Source organism: Cynocephalus volans, chromosome 1 (genome assembly GCF_027409185.1).
Source record: "Cynocephalus volans isolate mCynVol1 chromosome 1, mCynVol1.pri, whole genome shotgun sequence".
In the NCBI taxonomy this organism is placed as follows: Eukaryota; Metazoa; Chordata; class Mammalia; order Dermoptera; family Cynocephalidae; genus Cynocephalus; species Cynocephalus volans.
The window spans coordinates 120,787,140-120,806,097 of record NC_084460.1 but is presented as its reverse complement, the minus strand read 5'-3'; the positions used below and the strand labels follow the sequence as shown (position 1 = coordinate 120,806,097).

Here is an 18,958-nt window from a genome sequence, read left to right as displayed (position 1 = left end):
TTACAGCTTCAGTTAGTAAATATGGAAAAAAGCAAAGCCCTGTCAGAAATATCAATCAAAACGTTTTCACTAGAGCTAAGTCAGTGTCTACGTTTACCTTTCTCCTTATTTCTTTTTGTCCTTTCACCAGATTCAAAGTTTTCAGAGTCCATTGAAACAAAGAACTCCTTAGCATCAACAAACACCCTCCTACCCAAAGTCTGCATCCTCATGGTTAATTCCCATAGCAACCAGAGCGAGTGTGGTTTCTGTAACAAGACTGTCTAGTGCCGTTAAGCCCCCATGTTTTCTACACCTCAAATAGCTCCACATGGCATGAGAAGTCACCTGTCATCTGTTTATTTTTCAGCTCAGATATGCCATTTGCATTTACTTTACGGCTGACAGTGTAATGGGAAGCGAACTGGGCAGTGAGCGCATGGGAATATGACATGGGCTAACTTCACTGTGGGGCAGAAGAAGGAAGGGTTCGAGGTAGTCTCCTGTCTTTCCAAATGATGCAGTCCAGGACCGGACACAGCAAATTACTAAAGACCTACGGAGTATCTAATCTTCTAAACCTCTGACACAGGCTTGTTGAGGATGACATTGAATTGTTCTCTTTAAATCTTTTTCCAGTCCCCCAGTTTTAACTACCTAACTACATGAGGCAAAGCCTGGTGGACAAGAGATGAAAATGAAAGGGCCAAAGCCTATGTCCAAATTCCTTCTCTGCCTTTCAGTTTCCATTCCTACGACTTAAGCAAGCTCAGTAACAAGAGGGTTATTGCTACAACCCCGTAAAAGTAATGTGCTCTATGGAAATACCCTTCGTGTTTCAATATCAAAACTGATAAACACCATGCAAATAGAACATAAAGAAAGGGATATTAAAATATGTAAATAAGAGGCCCACGGCGACCATTCTCTTCAACCCTTATCTAGCTGTAATGCTTTTACTCAAACAAAACAGAAGCCCTTTGCTTCTCAGAGGAAACTGGAGCCCTGAGGTTGCCCTGGGCACAGGAATACACACCGAGTAGTACACATCAGTCATCTGGAGGAGGTTTTTGGTACTTCCATTCTCATGCATTTCAATAGCTTCTCGGCCCCATTCTTGAGAACGAGGATTCTTGGGGTACTCAGCATATGGGGACATTTGGAAATCTCCGCTTTTGAAGATGAGTTTGCTTATGTCATTTTTATTCTTTCTGTGGGGTAAAAAAAAATTGAAAAGTTCAATGAATAAATTCTGTGAAAGCACCAACTATTATTTTGCAGTGTAAATTAGACCCAAAGCTACCATTATGTTTCCTTGTAGCTACCCACTGAGGAGTGTTAACTATTGGTGTTATTGTTTTTAGTATTTGCCTAAAACAAGTAAAAATGCAATTAGGTACAAAAAAAGATGCAAAAAGTCTTCCAACCCAAAAAGGTCAGATTACCAGGGGCAGAGAGGACAAGGACAGCTGTGATGGAGCAGACTTAGACTCTTCTGGGAACAGAGACCACTGTATCTTGGGGTGGCCAGGGAAATGCAAACCATAAATTCACAGAACACTGGAGCCAGAAGGGCCCTCAGAATTCTAGTCCAATGGCCCCAACCTGCTTGAGCATCAGAATTCACATGGGAAGAGTGTGGGTCTCACCAGGTTTAATGAATCAGGAGCTCTGGGGTTGGGGCAGCTCTGGTTCAATGAAGAGCCCTGAGTGTCCCCTGAGTCACCTTTTGCTGATTAGCAAAGCTGGGACTAGAATTCAGGCCTCCCAACTCCCCAGCCAGTGCTCTTTCTACCACATGAAGTTACTTCACAAATCATAAAAATGGAATAGTTTACAAGAAAGCCCACCTGTTTATATACCTGTACATATATTCTCATTTCAGCAGGTCTGAGAAAACCTATTTGGGAGATTTCACAGACTGTAAATTGTTAGGATATGTGTTCTTCACCTGTCTCTAGGATCATAATTTTAAATTATATTTGCCCTGGGTAAAATAACCGGAAGTTTCTTCCTTGTACCTCATTTACCTATAAGTTATCTTGGGGTGGCACTAAATGATTGGTCATAAGACCAAATGCCCAGCATGCAGCTTAGGCGCTGGCCCTCTGTACAAGTTCAGAATGGACCTGCCACTGTGCTGCTCCCAGATGGGTCGGGTATCAGGTCTCAAACAATGACTTACTTGTTCATAACTGCCTTCCCTTCTCAGTATCTAAGAGACACAGGCTCCTTCCCAAATGGCTATACCACTGTACAGAACGTGGAGCAAATATGAGGCTTATATCCCCTTGAGAACTCAGGTTTCGTCCTTCTAGATAACTGCTCCTAGTCTCATACCCAGAAGTTTTCTTCTACTCATATGGTTTGTCTTTGATGATCTGATAGCAATTTGGTGAATAACAGGCAAAGGCTATATTGTAAGGCCTGCATTCCTGAGTGAGCAGTTAAGAGCAAATTGCTCTCAAGGCCTTACTGGAGATAGAGGCTATCTTAAAATGTCCTTCATGTCAATGGGAGAAAAGATAACTTGATATTTTGGTAGGTTCCTTCCATCTGTTATGTCCAGATAATTCCTACCATTTATTATCTAATCGAGGTTGTTATTTTCCGTATCTGAATAGAAAATCACAAGGAAGGGGGATCGCTTCCCTTCTTTCTCTTCCTTTTCCAAAACGAAAGAAAAAAAAACCCAAAAGTAAAAACCCAATAAGCCATACCTACTGGCTTCCAGGAAGCCTAGAGCCAAGTTTACTGCTCATCCCACAATGCTGCTGTCACCTCTCTACTGCTAAAGTGTTTCAGGCAATCCCTTTCACCACTCTCTGTCTGCTTCTCTCTCTACATATATACTGTATAGCTTCCCTGACATAATTCATATACCATACAATTCACCTATTTAATGGTTTTTAGCATATTCAGTTATGCAACCATCATCACAATCAATTTTAGAAGTTTCATCATGCCAAAAATAAATCCCATAACCCTTAGACATCACTCCCCAATTCTCCTTCTCCACCACCCAGTCCTAGGCTACCACTGATTTACTTTCTGTCTCTATTAGATTTGCCTATTTTAGACAACTCATATAAATGGAATCACACAATAGGTGGTCTTTTGTGACTGGCTTATTTCACTTAGCGTAACATTTTCAAGGTTCATCCATGTTACAGCATCTATCAGTACTTCATTCATTTTTATGGCTGAATAATATTCCATTGTGTGGACATACTACATTTTGTTTATCCGTTCTTTAGTTGATAGACATTGGGGTTGTTTTCACCTTTTGGTTATCATGAATAATGTTGCTATGAACATTCATGTATAAGTTTTTGCGTGGATATACATGTTTTCGTTTCTCTCGGGTATATGAGGATAGTTCAAAAAAATCATGGAAAAATGGAATTAAAAGATATATATGAATCTTTCCATGAACTTTTTGAAGACCCCTCGTACACCTAAAAGTGGAAGTTCTGGGTCAATGATAACTTTGTTCTTAAATTTCACACTTTTTCAAAATGGCTGTACCATTTTACAATCCCACCAGTAGCACGAGAGTTCTAATTTTTCTTCATCCTTATCAATACTTGTTATTTTCTGTTTTTTTGGTGGTTGTTTTTTTTTAATGGCCATCCTAGTGGGTGTGAAGTGGTATCTCACTGTGGTTTTGATTTGCATTTCCCTGATGACTAACGATGTCAAGCATCCTTCAGGTGCTTACTGGTCTTTTGTGCATCTTCTATTCAAGCCTTTTGTCCATTTTTAAATTGGGTTGTCTTTTTATTATTGAGTTGTAAGTGTTCTTTCTATATTCCAGATAACAAGTCCCTTATTAGACATACGATTTGCAAATATTTTCTCCCATTCTGTGGGCTGTCTTTTCACTTTCTTGATAGTGTCCTTTGGAGCGCAAAAGTTCAATTTTGATGAAGTCCAATTTATATCTTTTTTCTTTTGTTGCTTGTGCTTTTGGATGTTCTTTTTTAATAAAGAAAATAAAGTCCTACATACTCTCCACCTCTTTCCCAACAGGCACCAACTATCATGAATTTCCCATCCTCCCTTTTACTAACAGTTTAGTCACATGCTATCATTTAGTATTATAAACACCTCAAGCATTCTTTGAAAGAGTAAAAACTGACCCTTGCATAGCACAAAGACACAGGATTGGAATTTGACCTTTCATTACTTACCTGCAACAGGTAACTATCAGTGCAATGCCTAGGATAAGGAGAAGCCCACCTCCTGCTGCTGCAATCACCACAGTGATGAGCTGATAGGCTAAACATGTTAAAGAAACAAACAAAAAAGGTGGATTGGTAGGAGGTAATGAAGGAAAGAGTGAATACAATACTAAAGACTGGTCTCCCCTCTGATCCCACAGCCACCACCATCCTGACTCAGCTGGTGACCTCACCTTCTTCTTCCTGATCTCTGCAAGGGATCCTCATGGCTATCTCTATATTTTCTCTGTACTGAGAAGAGTTCCCCCCTTTTTAGCCACTCCTGGAATGGAGACTCCTCAACTCTACCTGCAGACCAGCCCCTGATGACATTTTTACCATCAATGGTAAAAAGAGAAAAAAAAAGGTGAATAATGAGTTTTTCCGTAACATAATGTGTCCCATTTTAGTAGCTGTTCTATAAACTAAAATTCTGTCCTTCTTACTTTTTTCTGTCACTAAAGATGGGTGCCTTTTATCATGTGTAAATTAAGCCTTGGTGAATTTGATTTTTAAAAAAGTAATGAAAACAGAATCTTTTCTTCGCCACTTCCCACCCTTTGGTGTTAATTATTGTTTGATTTTTTTGAATTGATGGTGATGAAACTGGGCCCCCATAAGGATTTTTCTTAAAAGCTTTTCTTTTCTTCCTCATGCTCATTTACATAGCCTCTGTATACTTAAGGGTTAAGAATCCGAGCTGAGTTTCCCTACCATTTCTCCCACTTTCCTAATCAAACTTTGTGAACAAAGGAACTCCAAAGAGAGGCCAAGCTGATTATTAACCTATGTTCTCGCTTAAAGAAAATTGCATTATATGTGTACATTAGTCAAGGGTTGAGATTATTGTCTTTAGTTTTTCCTTAGGAAACACCACCAACCACAGGCTCCATGATGCCAGAGACCCTGACATATGATGCAACCCACCTGCTAATCATGACCCCCCCCAGCCTCCTTGCACGCACCTGCATTCCTTCCCTCCCTTTAAAGCCTTAAACTTTAGCCAGTCTTGGAAGCAGGCTGACACTGTTCTCCCGTTCTCCTGGCTGTAATAAAATCCTCCTTCCTCGCACACTGATTGGCTCTCGGTGCACGGAGCAACTGAACTCAACTAGATCTTTACTGCTTGGTTACAGTGGATAGTAGACATAACAATTCTTGATTCAGTTTTAGGTTCTCACTTGATAAATAGCACAGGTACCTGATTACTACAAAAAAACATCAGTTTTAAGATATACAGGAAACAAAGCCAAACCATGGCATGAACTCATTCTCTCCCTTACCACCTGACAGTATTCGGAAGTTTCTCTTTTAACAAAAGTGAAGACAGACAAATCTCTAGAATGTATCTACTTTCTGCATCTCCACCAACACCGTCATAAGCTACCATCATCTTGCCCTGACAAGTGCCCCCCAACTCATTTGCCTGTGCCCAGGCTTGTCCACACATTAGAAAAAGCAAATCTGATCATGCCATTTCCCTGCTTTAAAAAAACTTCAGAGGCTTCCTTTGTTCCTAAAGACCAAAATCTAGCTCCTACTTCTCTCTCCACACCAAGTTAAATGTTCTCACTTCCAGCAAAATAAGCAAGCATCCATTTAGAAGTGACCCTTGCAAGTGGTTGCAGTAATAGTAGGTACCTCTTTGAAATAGCAGTTTTGTGTAAAAAGAGACACAGATGATGTAGACCAGTGCTTCCTGAACTGTCTGCAGTCAAGGACCAGTTTTTGTTTGTTTGTTCCTCTGGATAGTCTTTTTAAATAAACAAAGTCCCATTTTTTCCCCTTGTCGTCGCCCACAGGTATCATGAACCTCCCCTTCTTTTTTAAAAGAGTTGACTGTGGACTGATACGTTTGTAAAACACAATAAAACTATTTTTTAAGGCCCCATGCTTGGATGTCACAGCCATTTCAAATTAATATGAGGGTTTCTGAGTGTTTACTCTCCATTTTGGGGTTATCTTTTCACAGCCTGTGTGTGAACATACCCAGTAATGACTGCCCTCCACTATGACAATTTCCCATATGATCCTGTCACTTTCTCCCGAGGCTTCTTTCCCATCTGCCTCACCAAACAGTCTTTCCTCATAGGAAGATCAAATAAACAGCAGTATTTCTCTCTGCCCAAGCCCGTTTCCCTTCTATTCTGACATGAAGAAAAGGCCAGTCAAGATGGCCTACTTTTAGCTGAATGAGACTTCCAGCTGACTTCTGGATCATTAATGATATCTCCTTCCTCCTAGGCAGTTTAGTGCCATCTTCCTAGATGTTTGTTCTTGGTGACTCCTGCCAACACGCAGCATTTCCACTGGTCTGAATCATTCTATAGGCCAATTCAATGACAGGGTGAACAATTATACACCTGCCACCCGACTGTGGGTTGTAGTGAAAAGGCAATGTGGAATGATCTTTAAGTGGAATGTTCTGGTTTCACTGGAAGAGAACTGTAAATGATCTAAATCCTTGCTGGCCATGTGGAGGCTAGTGGCAAAGAGTCTCCACTGAAGAGACACAGAACCTTTGAATGGAAAGGATGACTTACAAAAAGGACATGTGGTGAATAGGAAAGAGGGATGGATAACAATGCCTGTGGCCAGAAAAAAGTAATCTAGAAAAATTATACGAGTTCTGTAATCAAAAAGTGACAATAACCTTAAAACAGAAAAATGGCTTACAGGAAGGGATTTTTTTAAAGTAGTTTTACCTTTAAAACAGATTTTTAAAAGATAGTAAGAGAGGAATGGTTAAGTAAATTATAGTATGTCCACAGAGTAGAATTCCATAGAACTATCAAATGTGACATAAAATTACGTAAATGAAAATATTTCATAGGTTTAAAAGTAGGTTACAAAACATTTCCAGTAAGATCCAATTTCTGTTAAAAAGATACATATCTCTTGAAAGATAACTAATACCAGTTCTTCTCAAACTTTAATATGCACACAAATCTGCATATAAACCAAGTCTATGGATCTGGTTAAAATTCGGATTCTGAATCAGTAGGTCTGGAGTGGGGACGCCTGAAATTCTGCCTTTCCAGAAAGCTCCTGATGGCCCTATGGACCACACTTACAGCAAGGAAACAGGATGCTTAATGGGTGATGAGATTGTTTACTTTAGTTCTCTTCTTCCCTTAATTTATATCTATTTTCTAATTAACTTGGGTTAAAAAAAAAAAAAAGGAAAATTAGTGCATATGCATTCTTTTATGGTATGGAAAAACAAAATTAAATTATTTTAAAAAGAAAAAAAGTAAAGCAAACCAAAGTATCATGGGAGATATTATAGCACTGTGAGAAGGAATCAACATAAATGTAAAAAAAGCAGCAGAGGACACCTGCATGACTAAGAAAAGGGTGGAGGGACGTAGGGAAGAGAGGGACACGTCTGATAACAAATTTGTGAAAGAATTCTGGGGCCATTTGACAAATGGTATAAGAAAAAAGAACTGTTGGAATCTGGGGTATGAACAGAGATACATTTTGCACGGACAGAAAATAAAAAGAGTAGTGATAAGACAGATACAGACCTGAGCTGTCCAGGGGTGGGTGGCCCTGCCTCAGCCAGGTCAGCCAGGCTGTACTTCCTCAGGGACTAAAGACTGGAGAGGAGGGCTTGTCTTGCCCTTTCCAGTTCGAAGAACATTCTCTATGAAGAATGAGGACTAATATCTGGGCACATCTAGAAAGCTAACTGAAACTTTTAGAAGGGCAGGATACAGGCTATGTCCATCATACACTGGAGTTGATGACTGTGAGGAACGCAGGAGTGAGGGAATCTCAGGACCATGTGGTTTGCTGGATAAAGTTGTCCCCCTATTTCACCGGACTTGGGTGGAGTGTGTGTCCCAAGAAGCCTGCATGGAGAATAAGCATTTCTTGCCTATGAAAAATCCAGCCCAAGTCATAGTCACGGGGAAGGCACTTAGTATCTTTGGTGGCAAACGTGGAAGTAACGGTGGCAGATGGTCAGAGTCCTGCTATTTGGCACAAAATGCTGAGTGATGAGTCACAGATTCCCAAGGTGTTAGCACTATAGATGGGGAAGAAATTCAGGAATTTTTGACTCCTTAACCAACACCCCAGGCTAGGCCCAAACGTCACACAAAGAGGCAGGTGATAAATGCCATTTATTATCAGCCACTATTGATTGCTTTGCAACACAAAAACTAATAAACATACCAAAATCATAAAGTGATATGCACACACCATCAGAGAATTAACAGAAGTTATCATACTTTAATGATAAAGCTACCAGCTGCAAAAGATAGCCCTGAGCTAACCATCCAGGCAGGTGTCTGCCCTCTGCTGGACATAACAGTGGCAACTTGGACAAATGGGGAGGAAAAGGAAGTCTCGGGGATCAGTGCACAATCCTGGCTACTTCCAGAACTCCACAAACATAATAGGAAGGTCTTGACTCTTTCCCAACATAAGAACTTATAGAATAGTCAAGGGATGTAGGGATATAGCATTTCCAGACATATATAGTACTCAATGATCTCATGAGAAAAAAAAAAATTGCCAGTGACACTTAGAACAATGCCCTGCAGCTCACGTCCCTTTCCTTCAGCCCTTTATAGACTTGTCTTCCCTTTATGGGTCACTCTCCCATTTGCTGAGCAATATGAAGCATTTTCTAGTAAAATGTATTCAGGAAGCTGCTAGACCAAAGCAGGTTTAAAGTACTGGCTCATTCTGTGAGCGGCCTGTCAGGGCGGTGAGCTCGGGAGGATCAGCAGATGGCATCTCTCAGCTTCTGCTCCCTGACTCACCCCCCCAGCACACGCTGAGGAGAGCAGAGCCAGCCACGTCTCCACACTCCTTTCCTGTCTCACTCTCTCTTCTTCAGCCATCCCCTGGGGTGGTGTTCAAATAAGTTTCTTGATGTGATGCAACTCTGCTGCACCTGGAACCTTCCTCCCTCCCTCACACTATTCTTAATCCATCTGCCATGAAATTATCTAATCCTCTCTGTTTCCAATACTTTTAATACCTTAGGATAAAGTTTGCAGGCTTGTGGTGCAACCACTACTGTTAGCCATAAAACCATCTCTTCTGAAAGACTGTGCCATTTAGTTCTAGTATTCCAGCATTTGGGGAATAAGCCTCAAACATCTTAAATTTTTGTCTGATTATTCAGCTTCCTTTTTCCACATTGAAAAGTTCTATGTTTTCTTCAGTCTCCTTTTGTGTGCAGGCTACTTTATTCGCTGACCGATTTAAGAGCTCTCTGTGGCTCGGTTCTAGTTTTGAGTGAGGAATGAGAATGACATGAGAAAGTGAACATACGTAATTCTGTATCCCCGAACCCAGTTGAGAAACTGGCTTGTCAAAATAGTAATTTTTAGAAAAGGACACGTACTATCCAGACCGTTTTATGTAAGCCAAATCTCTAAAAACCTCAAGCCTCCCTACCCTTTTAAGTGCTGACACTTAAAAAGAATTTTGACTACTTTTTAATTTTTAAAAAGTTGAAAATATGATCGCTTCCTTGTCTTATGAAACCAAGTACAGCAAACACCGTTTGGAGTGTGGATGACTCGTGGTCATCGTGATGAATGTCATATGGTTTGGCAGCAGCAGGTTGCTACTTTAAAATAAATAAATATACATTAGTTCCACAAGCTCGTCCCTCTCTATTCATATGACTCTAAATATATTTGCTGCTAGAAGTGCTCTCCTAGTCTTTCTCTTAAGCTCTCTAGTGTATCCACTTGCTAGTTTGCAGTCAGGGTAAATCATGACCAAAGTCATCAGTAACCCTAAATGGATATGAAATTTCATGTCTCTAGACTCTGGTCTGAGAGTGGTTCCACGTTGGGTAAACCAAGAGAATTTCATGTCAGTTTTATACTCAGTATTGAATTTGTTTTATTTTATTATTTTTATTTTTTAGTTATGCTCGAAGTCTAATAATGAAACTTTCTAATAGAAAAGCTTTATGAACAAAGAAAATACCATTGAAGACATAAAATGTAAGGTTTAGTTTATATTGGGGAACAGAAACACACACATTTTGCCAGTCTTCTCCCCCAGAGCTGACTCAGGTGTGAGACGCACCATGCATAGTCACCACCACGCTCGCTGCTTTGCATTCCACCCTCTACGTCAGCTTGCAGCACATTACTCCGAGTCTGTTTCTAGCCCGGACCTTGGCCAGGACTATACTCGGAGTCCCTAAACCACCCCCACATTCTCCTCTTTCAGTGTATCCTCCTCATTGCAGCCTGACTTGTTTTCCCTTAATCCTGCTCTAAGACTTTTGCCAGCTCCCCAGTGGTTACTGATTACAGTCTAAACTTCTCAGCCTGGTGATCAAACACCCCCAACAGTTCAGTCCCCATATTGTTTGCCAGCCTAATCCTCCAGTTTTCACCTAGGTCTTTTTCTGTACCACAGTCACACCCACTTACAAACTGTCTCCAGAAAAGCAGGGGCCCATGGCTGCCTCAAGACCTTTAAGTTTTTCCCTCTGCCTGGGATGTCCTTCTCCCCCTATATCTGCAACTCAAAGTCTCCCCAAAACTCCTTCCAATTCCATCCTCTCCAAGAAGTGCTCATGATGTGCTTCCATTCTCCTTCGGGCATGGTCCCTGCCCCGCTGCCTCACACCTCATGCCTGATTTATCATATTACCACGTGGCACAGTTGGGGCTATGTAAAAATGTTCATCTCCTCTCCCAGACCTTGAGCCCCTGGAAAGCACCAGGCAAGCCATTCTCCTTGCTTTCCCCATGCCACCCAGCACAGGACCCAAGGAGACAGTGTATTTGGCAGGAAAAGGGAGGGGATTGGCACCCCGTGCACGAACAACAGTGCCAGGCCCCCGCCCAAGCACGCCTCCCTGCTTTCTTATACTTACGGTTCCCACAGTTGAGACCACCAAGGCCGAATGGGCAACTGCAAGTGAACAAAGTGAAAAGAACAAGAATTAGCTTCAAATCTCAAAAGAAATGAGGCAGTTTACCTAAGTAATTTCTATAAGATTTGTAACAAATTCACCAGAATAAGTAAATATGGAGCCTACCTCATACAGGTTTCATTTTCAAGCCTATATCCATCTTCACATGCTGAAAGAGAAAAGGAAAACCCATGAAGGTGTCTATTTACCTCTCTTGGCCCAAATACACAGTTAATTAAACTCCAGCCGCCCTAAAGTCCACAAGAATATTCTAGAACCAGAAGGCTGTAAATAGTTTTAGAATTATTTATAACCTGACCTAAATACTGTTGCCAGCTCAACTCTTAACCTTATCAAGAAACTTTTCTTAACCTCTTTGTGACTCTCAGTTTCCCACTTATAAGAAGAGTATAATAATAATATCTACCTCATAGTTTCCTGGAGGGGATTAAGTAAAATAAGGCATACAAATAGCTTAGCATTGGCCTGGCATATAGTAACCACAAAATAAACGTTTGTAGTTGTAATTATTATTCAATAAATGAACATCCCCTCTGTATGTATATATGTATCCTTGCATATACACAAAGACAAATGTTTCACCTTCTTTAATGCAAGTCAAACCTCAAACCTGACATTGGCCCCATTGGCCTTCTTCCATGAGGAGGTGGAAGCTGTGGGAGACATCCCCTGAGGCACGATGCTGGTGGGTGGTCTAGTTTTCATAAGAGAATGCTCACCCTATAGTCTGTCCAGGGGATTCTGGACATATCTAGACATGCCCTAATCTGCACCTCACACAAGAACATAACTTTGAACCCTCTGGCAGAGCTGCTCATAGAATGCTGCTTCTCTAAAGGGCCTGTGGCCCAGCCATTCCCCTGAATCAGCAGTTCCTGAATTTATTTGATCACAGAATACTTTCAACACTACAATAAGACAACAGAACACCATGAGTTATAATGCATGCATGCATGAAAGCAGACAATGAAAAATGACCTCATAGACAAATTCCTTGATGCAAGGAATGATAAAAACTTGAATGATGATTAATGAACAGTATACACTGCATAAAAGATCTCAGATAAGAGAAGGTATAGAGCATAGAGCTATAATCCCTGAGTGGATAGCAGACAGGCTAATGGCAAGGTGTGAGTGCCAAGAGCATGCATGGCTGGGGGTGGGCTGGGGGCATGCCCTGCAGGCTGGGTCCAGAGTCTCTCACAGACTTCCCGGCATCCTCCCCTACAGATTAGAGCATGATAAAATTATGTAAATGCGTTCGATATTCTTCCTCCTCCTACTTCTTTAATGTTAAAACCTAAATGTTTCTGGCATCTATTTTATTGTCCTAGATCATCTATTAACATATCATTAGAGTTTTGTGGGACAGTTTGGAAAACAATGTTCTAAATAATCTGTAATTTATCTTGCAGTAGATCATTAGAGAGCTGTGAGCCCGGTCTGCACTGTTTTGGCTCCACAGAATCACTTTTCCTGAGCTACATTCCCTTGTATTAAGGGCTGTTGATTACAAGAAGCAGCCACGAGAAAGTCCCTATGGTATTTATTGCAGGAAGTCACCAACCATGTTGCCACAATACCACTCAGTAACCTCTTGATGATGATGCCCCAGAGAAATTTCTCTCGGGCTCCAGTGCCTAGAAAGATGGGAACGCTACTGAACAACTACACCTTCTTTTATGGACCCCAACTCTTTTCAAGATCATGTTTCTCTCTTTGCCTCAGTGTCCAGGAAGCTCAGAACTTGAATGAGTGCCCTACCTTTAGCAAGCATGCAGGAATTTATGGTGTATCCTTTCTGTATATTCATTTTCCTTCTGGCTTCAACAAAATAGTTTATTTCCCCTTCAACCTGATTTATTTTTTAAATATTTTAAAATCTTATTTTATTACCTGAATTTTTGTTAGGTGCTTACAATTCTTTATGCAACAAAGTAAAGCATAATCCTATCTCATTTAGGAAAGGAGTAATGAGGCACCATCTCCCAATCTTTGATACCTTTGAGTTCTCCGCTGGGCTTACTTGGGCAGAACCTTCTCTTAGAAACAGGCTGAGTGCTCCTGCCTCTCCCCAGCAGGTGTGGAAAGCACAGTGCCCTGGCAGTCCTCCTCCTGCTGCATGCTCTGCCTCCAGCTACAGCAGGGCCGTGGGACTGGGGAGACCACCCAGGGATGGTCCATGGCTCAGCCTGCAGGGCAGCTACACAGGGACTGCTTGCTTCTCCAGTGACTCGTCCCTAGCCATCTTGGCACCAAGGCAGGCTGATGTCATACCAGTCATTCTATTCTAAACACTTCTTCCCGGAAATGTTTTTATGTCAAATCTACCCACCCAACATCAGCCCTCATCTGCTGGGTGGGAGCGCTCTAGTCCTTGGCTTTCATCCAGCCAGACATAAGGCCCATCTGCTGTCCTGCCTGCGAGCTGATGGGTTGGCTATTTTCATTTAGCTTCAGAAGTAGCCTGACTCCCTGATGCAATGATATTTCTCTATTTCAAATGGGCTCATTCAATCATTCATCAAAGGTTAAGTGCTACTGGGTGCCTAGCACTGTTCCAGGGGCTCCTGGGGAAAACCTTGTCAGTAAGGCACTTCTATGCTCCTTAGGATCCAGCTTCTCATCTCACATGCCCCCCAGAAAGACTCTGACCACAGAGCACCCAAGAGGAAATGAATATGGCAACAGCTAGTATACACCTTCAAACTGGGCTTCCCCTACTGCTATGGGACACTAACAAATACAAGACTTCTGACTTAAAAAAAATAAGTAAATCGTGGAATCTTAAAAGCTTTTGTTTCCTTGCAGGAAACTAAGTCAAGACATGACAATCTTTTCCTATAGATATGTGCTGCCTTATCATTCATTCATTCATTCAATAGACATTCATTGAACCCCACAATGTGCTAAGCCCTATTCTAGACACAGTTCTGGCTCTCAGGGCACTAGCAGTCTGGTGAGAGAAAGAGACATGCAAACAGACTGTTAGAATTCATGATGGTGCCTGCATGAGAGGAAGAGGCACCTATAGGAAGGGCACCTACTTTAATTTTATATGTAACTTCTTTTACAAAAGACATTGTAAAGACATTTTATGTGAGACACTAATAAGCATGCATACATGCATATGTGTGTGTGTACACAACAGAGAACAACATAGAGACTTGTTAATGTATAGCTTGAATTGCAATGATTTAGAAAAAAAGGCACAACACCTTTCTTCTCTATTTATATGAAAGATTGAGCCCTGCTTTAAGGTGTCCAAAAGGGATATCATTTTAAATATCGCTGTGCTCCAGCACCAATGGCCAGAAGATGTCACTGCTAACTCATCAGAACCCAGCCGACAGGGCTATGGCCGAAGAACCTTCAGAATCCTTTCACTAGAGACCTGATTGCTACAAATACTGCCAAGAAGAGCCTTCACAGGGCCTCAGCAACAAGCCCAAAAGTTAATCAAGGTTTCTTTATGCTGTTCCTTGGGTCATTACTTGGTAAACACAAGGCTGCTGGTGCCTATGTCACTGCACTTGGTAAATCTTTGATAGCCCTGCTATTGCTAATTCTAGCCTGCAAATGACACAATTATGAAATCAGTGACTTGGAAATAGAGAGAAGTAGTTCAGGCCAGCCAGAAGCAAAGGTGGCAGGGCTGTTCTTAGAGCACCGCTCACAGGTGCCACCATGCCTGCATGCCCTCACTTCTGCCCACTTTATGTCCCCTTCTGCCAGCTGCACAGCACCCGAGTATGCATAGATTTTAGCACAGTCACCTTCCCACATGAAGTTGGGCTCAACTCCCTATTTCTAAGAAGGGCAAGGAACACTTTGCATTAAATCAGATAAGACTGACTTAGGCAGCATTATCTCTCTGTAGCAAAGTGGCAGTCTGGCACAGCGCTGCGAAATGCTGCTGAGAAATGCTGAGTCCCAGTCATGCATCAGGACTGAAGCCCAACACATTTGGCCCTCCTCTTCAAAACCCATCACAGGTCCTGCCTGGAGAGCTGAGGACATGTACTTTAAAAGAAGTTTGTACTTAAACGTAACAAAGTCAGAGAGTCTGAAGTGAGGATGAGAGTGCTTCCCCAAAACGTATTTTTATCGTCTTTCGATGAAACAAGTCTTCTAATGGAAGTCCTGACAGAAATAAGTGGCATGTCACCATGCCCCAGTATGTGTTTTTCACTCAGATCCCAGTATATCTGTCACCAGCAAGATGGTGCCTTGCTACTCCTTTCCTAAATGAGGTATTGACTGAGGAGGAAAACTGTGCCATCCACATTCCAGCAGAGGCAGTGCTTCAAATCACAGGACAGCTTTCATATTGCCAGCTTTTCTTGTCAGCACGAATTGCAGCAGCAGTCTTTTATAAGTCAGGGCACACAGTGCTCTGGACCTGAATTAATTTTATTTTAAAGCACTATTCTTGGACTACACTCACTGAGCAGTCTTTATCTCAAACTGAATGAATTTAAGCCTCACCTAAAACGTTAGCAAAATTAGATTTCTGCTCTGAAACACTTCATGAAACTTTAAAACTACAACTCATTCATTCATCAACAACCTGAGCAAAATACACAAGCAAATGCTTATGGCTTACAAAGTAACTTTATATACACTGCCTTCTTTAACTCTTAGAATATTCAATGAAGTATCGTTACACCCATTTCACAGAAGAGGAAACTGAGGCTCAAAGAAACAAAGTGATCTGCCCAAGACAGTACAGGACCAGTCAAGCCAAGTTGGGCTCTGACTCAGGTCTTCTGTGTGTGCAATCTGCTGAGCCACAGCTGCCTCTGAAAGATACAGGCCTGACTCCATGCATGTATTTCCACTTTAAAAGATTAGCAGACAATAGAGAAAGCTTTGGGGATTAAAACAATAATTTTTCTAACTTCCTCTAAATGAAAAAGGAGAAAAGGCATTGCTACCACAGGCATTCCATTCTTTTTTCTTTTCCTTTGAATTTGACTGGACAGGCCAGCATGCACCAGTCAGAGATAATGCTATTATTCTAAGGAGATAATGTATTTAATCCTGCTGTGAACAAAACAACAAGAACTAGTCACCCTCAGTTTAGAAGAGTCACACCTAGAGCAGAGAGAGCACCAGACAGATTCCCAGGACAGGGCACAGAACTGCCGGCGAACCTGAGGCTACCTCGGCAGGAGTGATCCATCTTGTTGAACTGAAAGTAGCCCGACTTGCACTGGCACAGTGCGACACCGTCCAGGTCAGTGCAGATAGAGGTCTCTTTGTCACACTCGGGACTCTTTCGCTTGCACAAGCTGCCCGCTGGAATGGAAAAACAAGACAGTGAAACAAAACAAAAGCTCCTCCACTTCCAACCTTAAGATGCATGAACTTTCTATGTCAAGAGGCTCTGAGAACGGTTTTCTAAAAAGTCTCCACGGAGCAACACTCCTCTCACAGCTCCATGCTACACTACCTTCTGCCACTCCTTCCCTGTGTCAGCCCCAGACCTATTTACTAAAGGTTCATGAGCATTCCCCACTGAAAACACCCTCACAGCATGCCACGGACACGGAAGCCAAACTGGGAAGAAACAGTGCAGTCCCCTCCTCCGGTGCCTGCTGCAAATATAACCCTCAATGGTGTGGTGCCTTTTGTACCTTCATACTAAAGGACTGCAAGGGGAGAATCTGCAGTGAATGTGACCATGTTGTTAGGAAGCTAAGAGACTTAAACCAAAAACAGCCAGCGCTGGTCAGACCTGTCTCAAGCAGAAGGATGTCTCAGTGCTGTGTGTCTGCATGGCCTCAAGGGACGCAGCACTAGTCCTTGTGGCAGGGTAGTTTGCTGCCCTAACAGTGTGCTGCCTAACAGAGACTTATTACAAGGAGAGGCATGGAAGATAATCTGCTTGCCCAGGGCTGCAGTGTAATTATGTTTATCTGGCTTTTTTCCCCCTATATTGATGGTTTCTTGAGGCTTATTCATCTCTGGGTCTTCAGTGCCTTGCACAGAGACTGGTTGTCAGTTACCAGGCCACCACCAAGAGAAACGGAGGTGGGCAGAGAAGAAGCCCATCTCTCAGGCTTGCTCCCTCATTCACTTTAGGGCCTTATTTCATAGATGACAAAGAATCGGTTCATTATATCAAAAAGCATTCATTGTTGGACATGTGCCCCTCTATGAGGCTGTATACAGCAGACACAACGAGGGTGCATTTTACCATGTAAGACAGGCTCAACAAAAAGGACATGTGTAAATGGAGTATACAGACAGAGGAACGAAAACATGAAACCAACCGGAGAGTTAATAATAATTTATTTACACCCAGGTACAGGGCAGTACGAGGCAGATTTGTGCTGCTGTTGCTGCTGGAGGCATACGCTGTGTGGTGAGGAATGGCCGCAATTTTCCAAGCACAGTCTCCCTTCTCCCACCATAGAGAAGACACCAGCATATTCAGAAACCAGGTACCAGCTCTTAACAATGCAAAACTGCCCCTGCCCAGCAGACTCGTGATGTGAGCTGACACCCAGGCTGGACAGCCCACACGGAGGTCCAGGTACCTGCCCCCTCTTGTGAGTTCTGAGAGTTCAGGCCTGGTGGAGGTGAGTTTAGGACACAACTTCAATCCTTAACACTGAATTTCCTGTCTTTATCAGTGGAAGCTGGCATGCTATATCAGAACCCCATTTGTGTGTGCAATAGAATTTCCTTTGTTTATTGTAAAAAGTTTGTATTTAACGGGTAAAGATTAAAAATGGAAAATCTTACCAGGCAAACACTGCAAAGCTGGCACCAGGGAGGTGCTAAACTTCCACAATCCCTCATTTGAACTCTTTGAAGGCTTTGCCAGTCCTCAAGCCTTAGTATAAAGAAATACCTCCAGGGCAGAAAGTTGTCCAGGCTGGCACTAGCCTTGTCCAGAGGCCAGCCTGAGTTGCCCAGCCTGATTACATATTTTCTGGAAGCCAATGTCATGTTGCCTTCTATCCTGCCCATTAATCCAGCCTTCCGGCAAATATTAATCGTCCTGCTGAAGCAACCCTTCCCTCACAGAAGCAGATTCACATGAAAGCAGAGAAAGCAGGCCTTGCCCCTGCAATGGAGGAATTGTTATCCTACAAGTTCTCAAAGAACACCTTATCATAAATCCATCAGATAGAACCATTTACAGTCCCATTTTCATTTTAAGCCTGGCGATGTGATTTTTCTACATTCACAATTCACATGGTCTTTCCTGGGCATTACATCTGCCAAAACAGACAATGAGAACTTAAGTAAATCTAAGGCTGAGACATTCCATGGGGGATTTCCAAAGACTCTAAACTTCTGGAGACAATGAGAGCTGAAATTCTTTGTAAAGCAAGGAAGTGGACATTTTGTGAACCGAAGGGAGAAAACACTCTACTTTCCAATGGCAGTGTCCAGCGTAGCCCAGTGCTGACCATGTGCTGGCAACAGCTAGACATCAGAACCTGACAACTGCTGCTAGTCAGGCCCACCTCTCTGTCTCTCAGAAAGGGGAGCAAAAGACCATGCTGCGTTTGCTGGCAAAACCTGGAGAAGATCTGGAAGGAAAATAGGGAAGCGAGACTGGGAGGAAAAACAGGGAAGTAAGCCTGTTTTCAGTCAATATGCAGGACTGTCTTTGTTCTCAAGGGCTCTGAAAGGACAGGTAAAGAATGGGGACCTGGGCAAGGAAGCAAGGACAACAGCTTTCCCATAAGCCACAGCTAAGTAGCCTGAAGAATGGGGACCAGAGAGTGGGCAGTTCTGCTATATGCAGGCTCTTACACATCCAAATATCTGATCATTTGATTTGCAAGACACAAATGCATTTACTGGGGAC

The 18,958-nt window shown here is 42.3% G+C and overlaps 1 protein-coding gene across 1 annotated transcript in view; it reads right to left on the bottom strand.

The window, feature by feature from the left end:
- HEG1 (heart development protein with EGF like domains 1) overlaps positions 1-18,958 on the bottom strand; it is a 75,682-nt gene that overhangs the window by 6,381 nt on the left and 50,343 nt on the right. The window contains exons 13-17 of the mRNA XM_063108915.1: positions 16,294-16,428; positions 11,233-11,275; positions 11,068-11,105; positions 4,173-4,260; positions 1,016-1,190 (exon numbers count right to left, since the gene is read on the bottom strand). Of these exons, the coding sequence (XP_062964985.1) occupies positions 1,016-1,190; positions 4,173-4,260; positions 11,068-11,105; positions 11,233-11,275; positions 16,294-16,428 (479 nt within the window). The remainder of the gene's footprint in view (positions 1-1,015; positions 1,191-4,172; positions 4,261-11,067; positions 11,106-11,232; positions 11,276-16,293; positions 16,429-18,958) is intronic.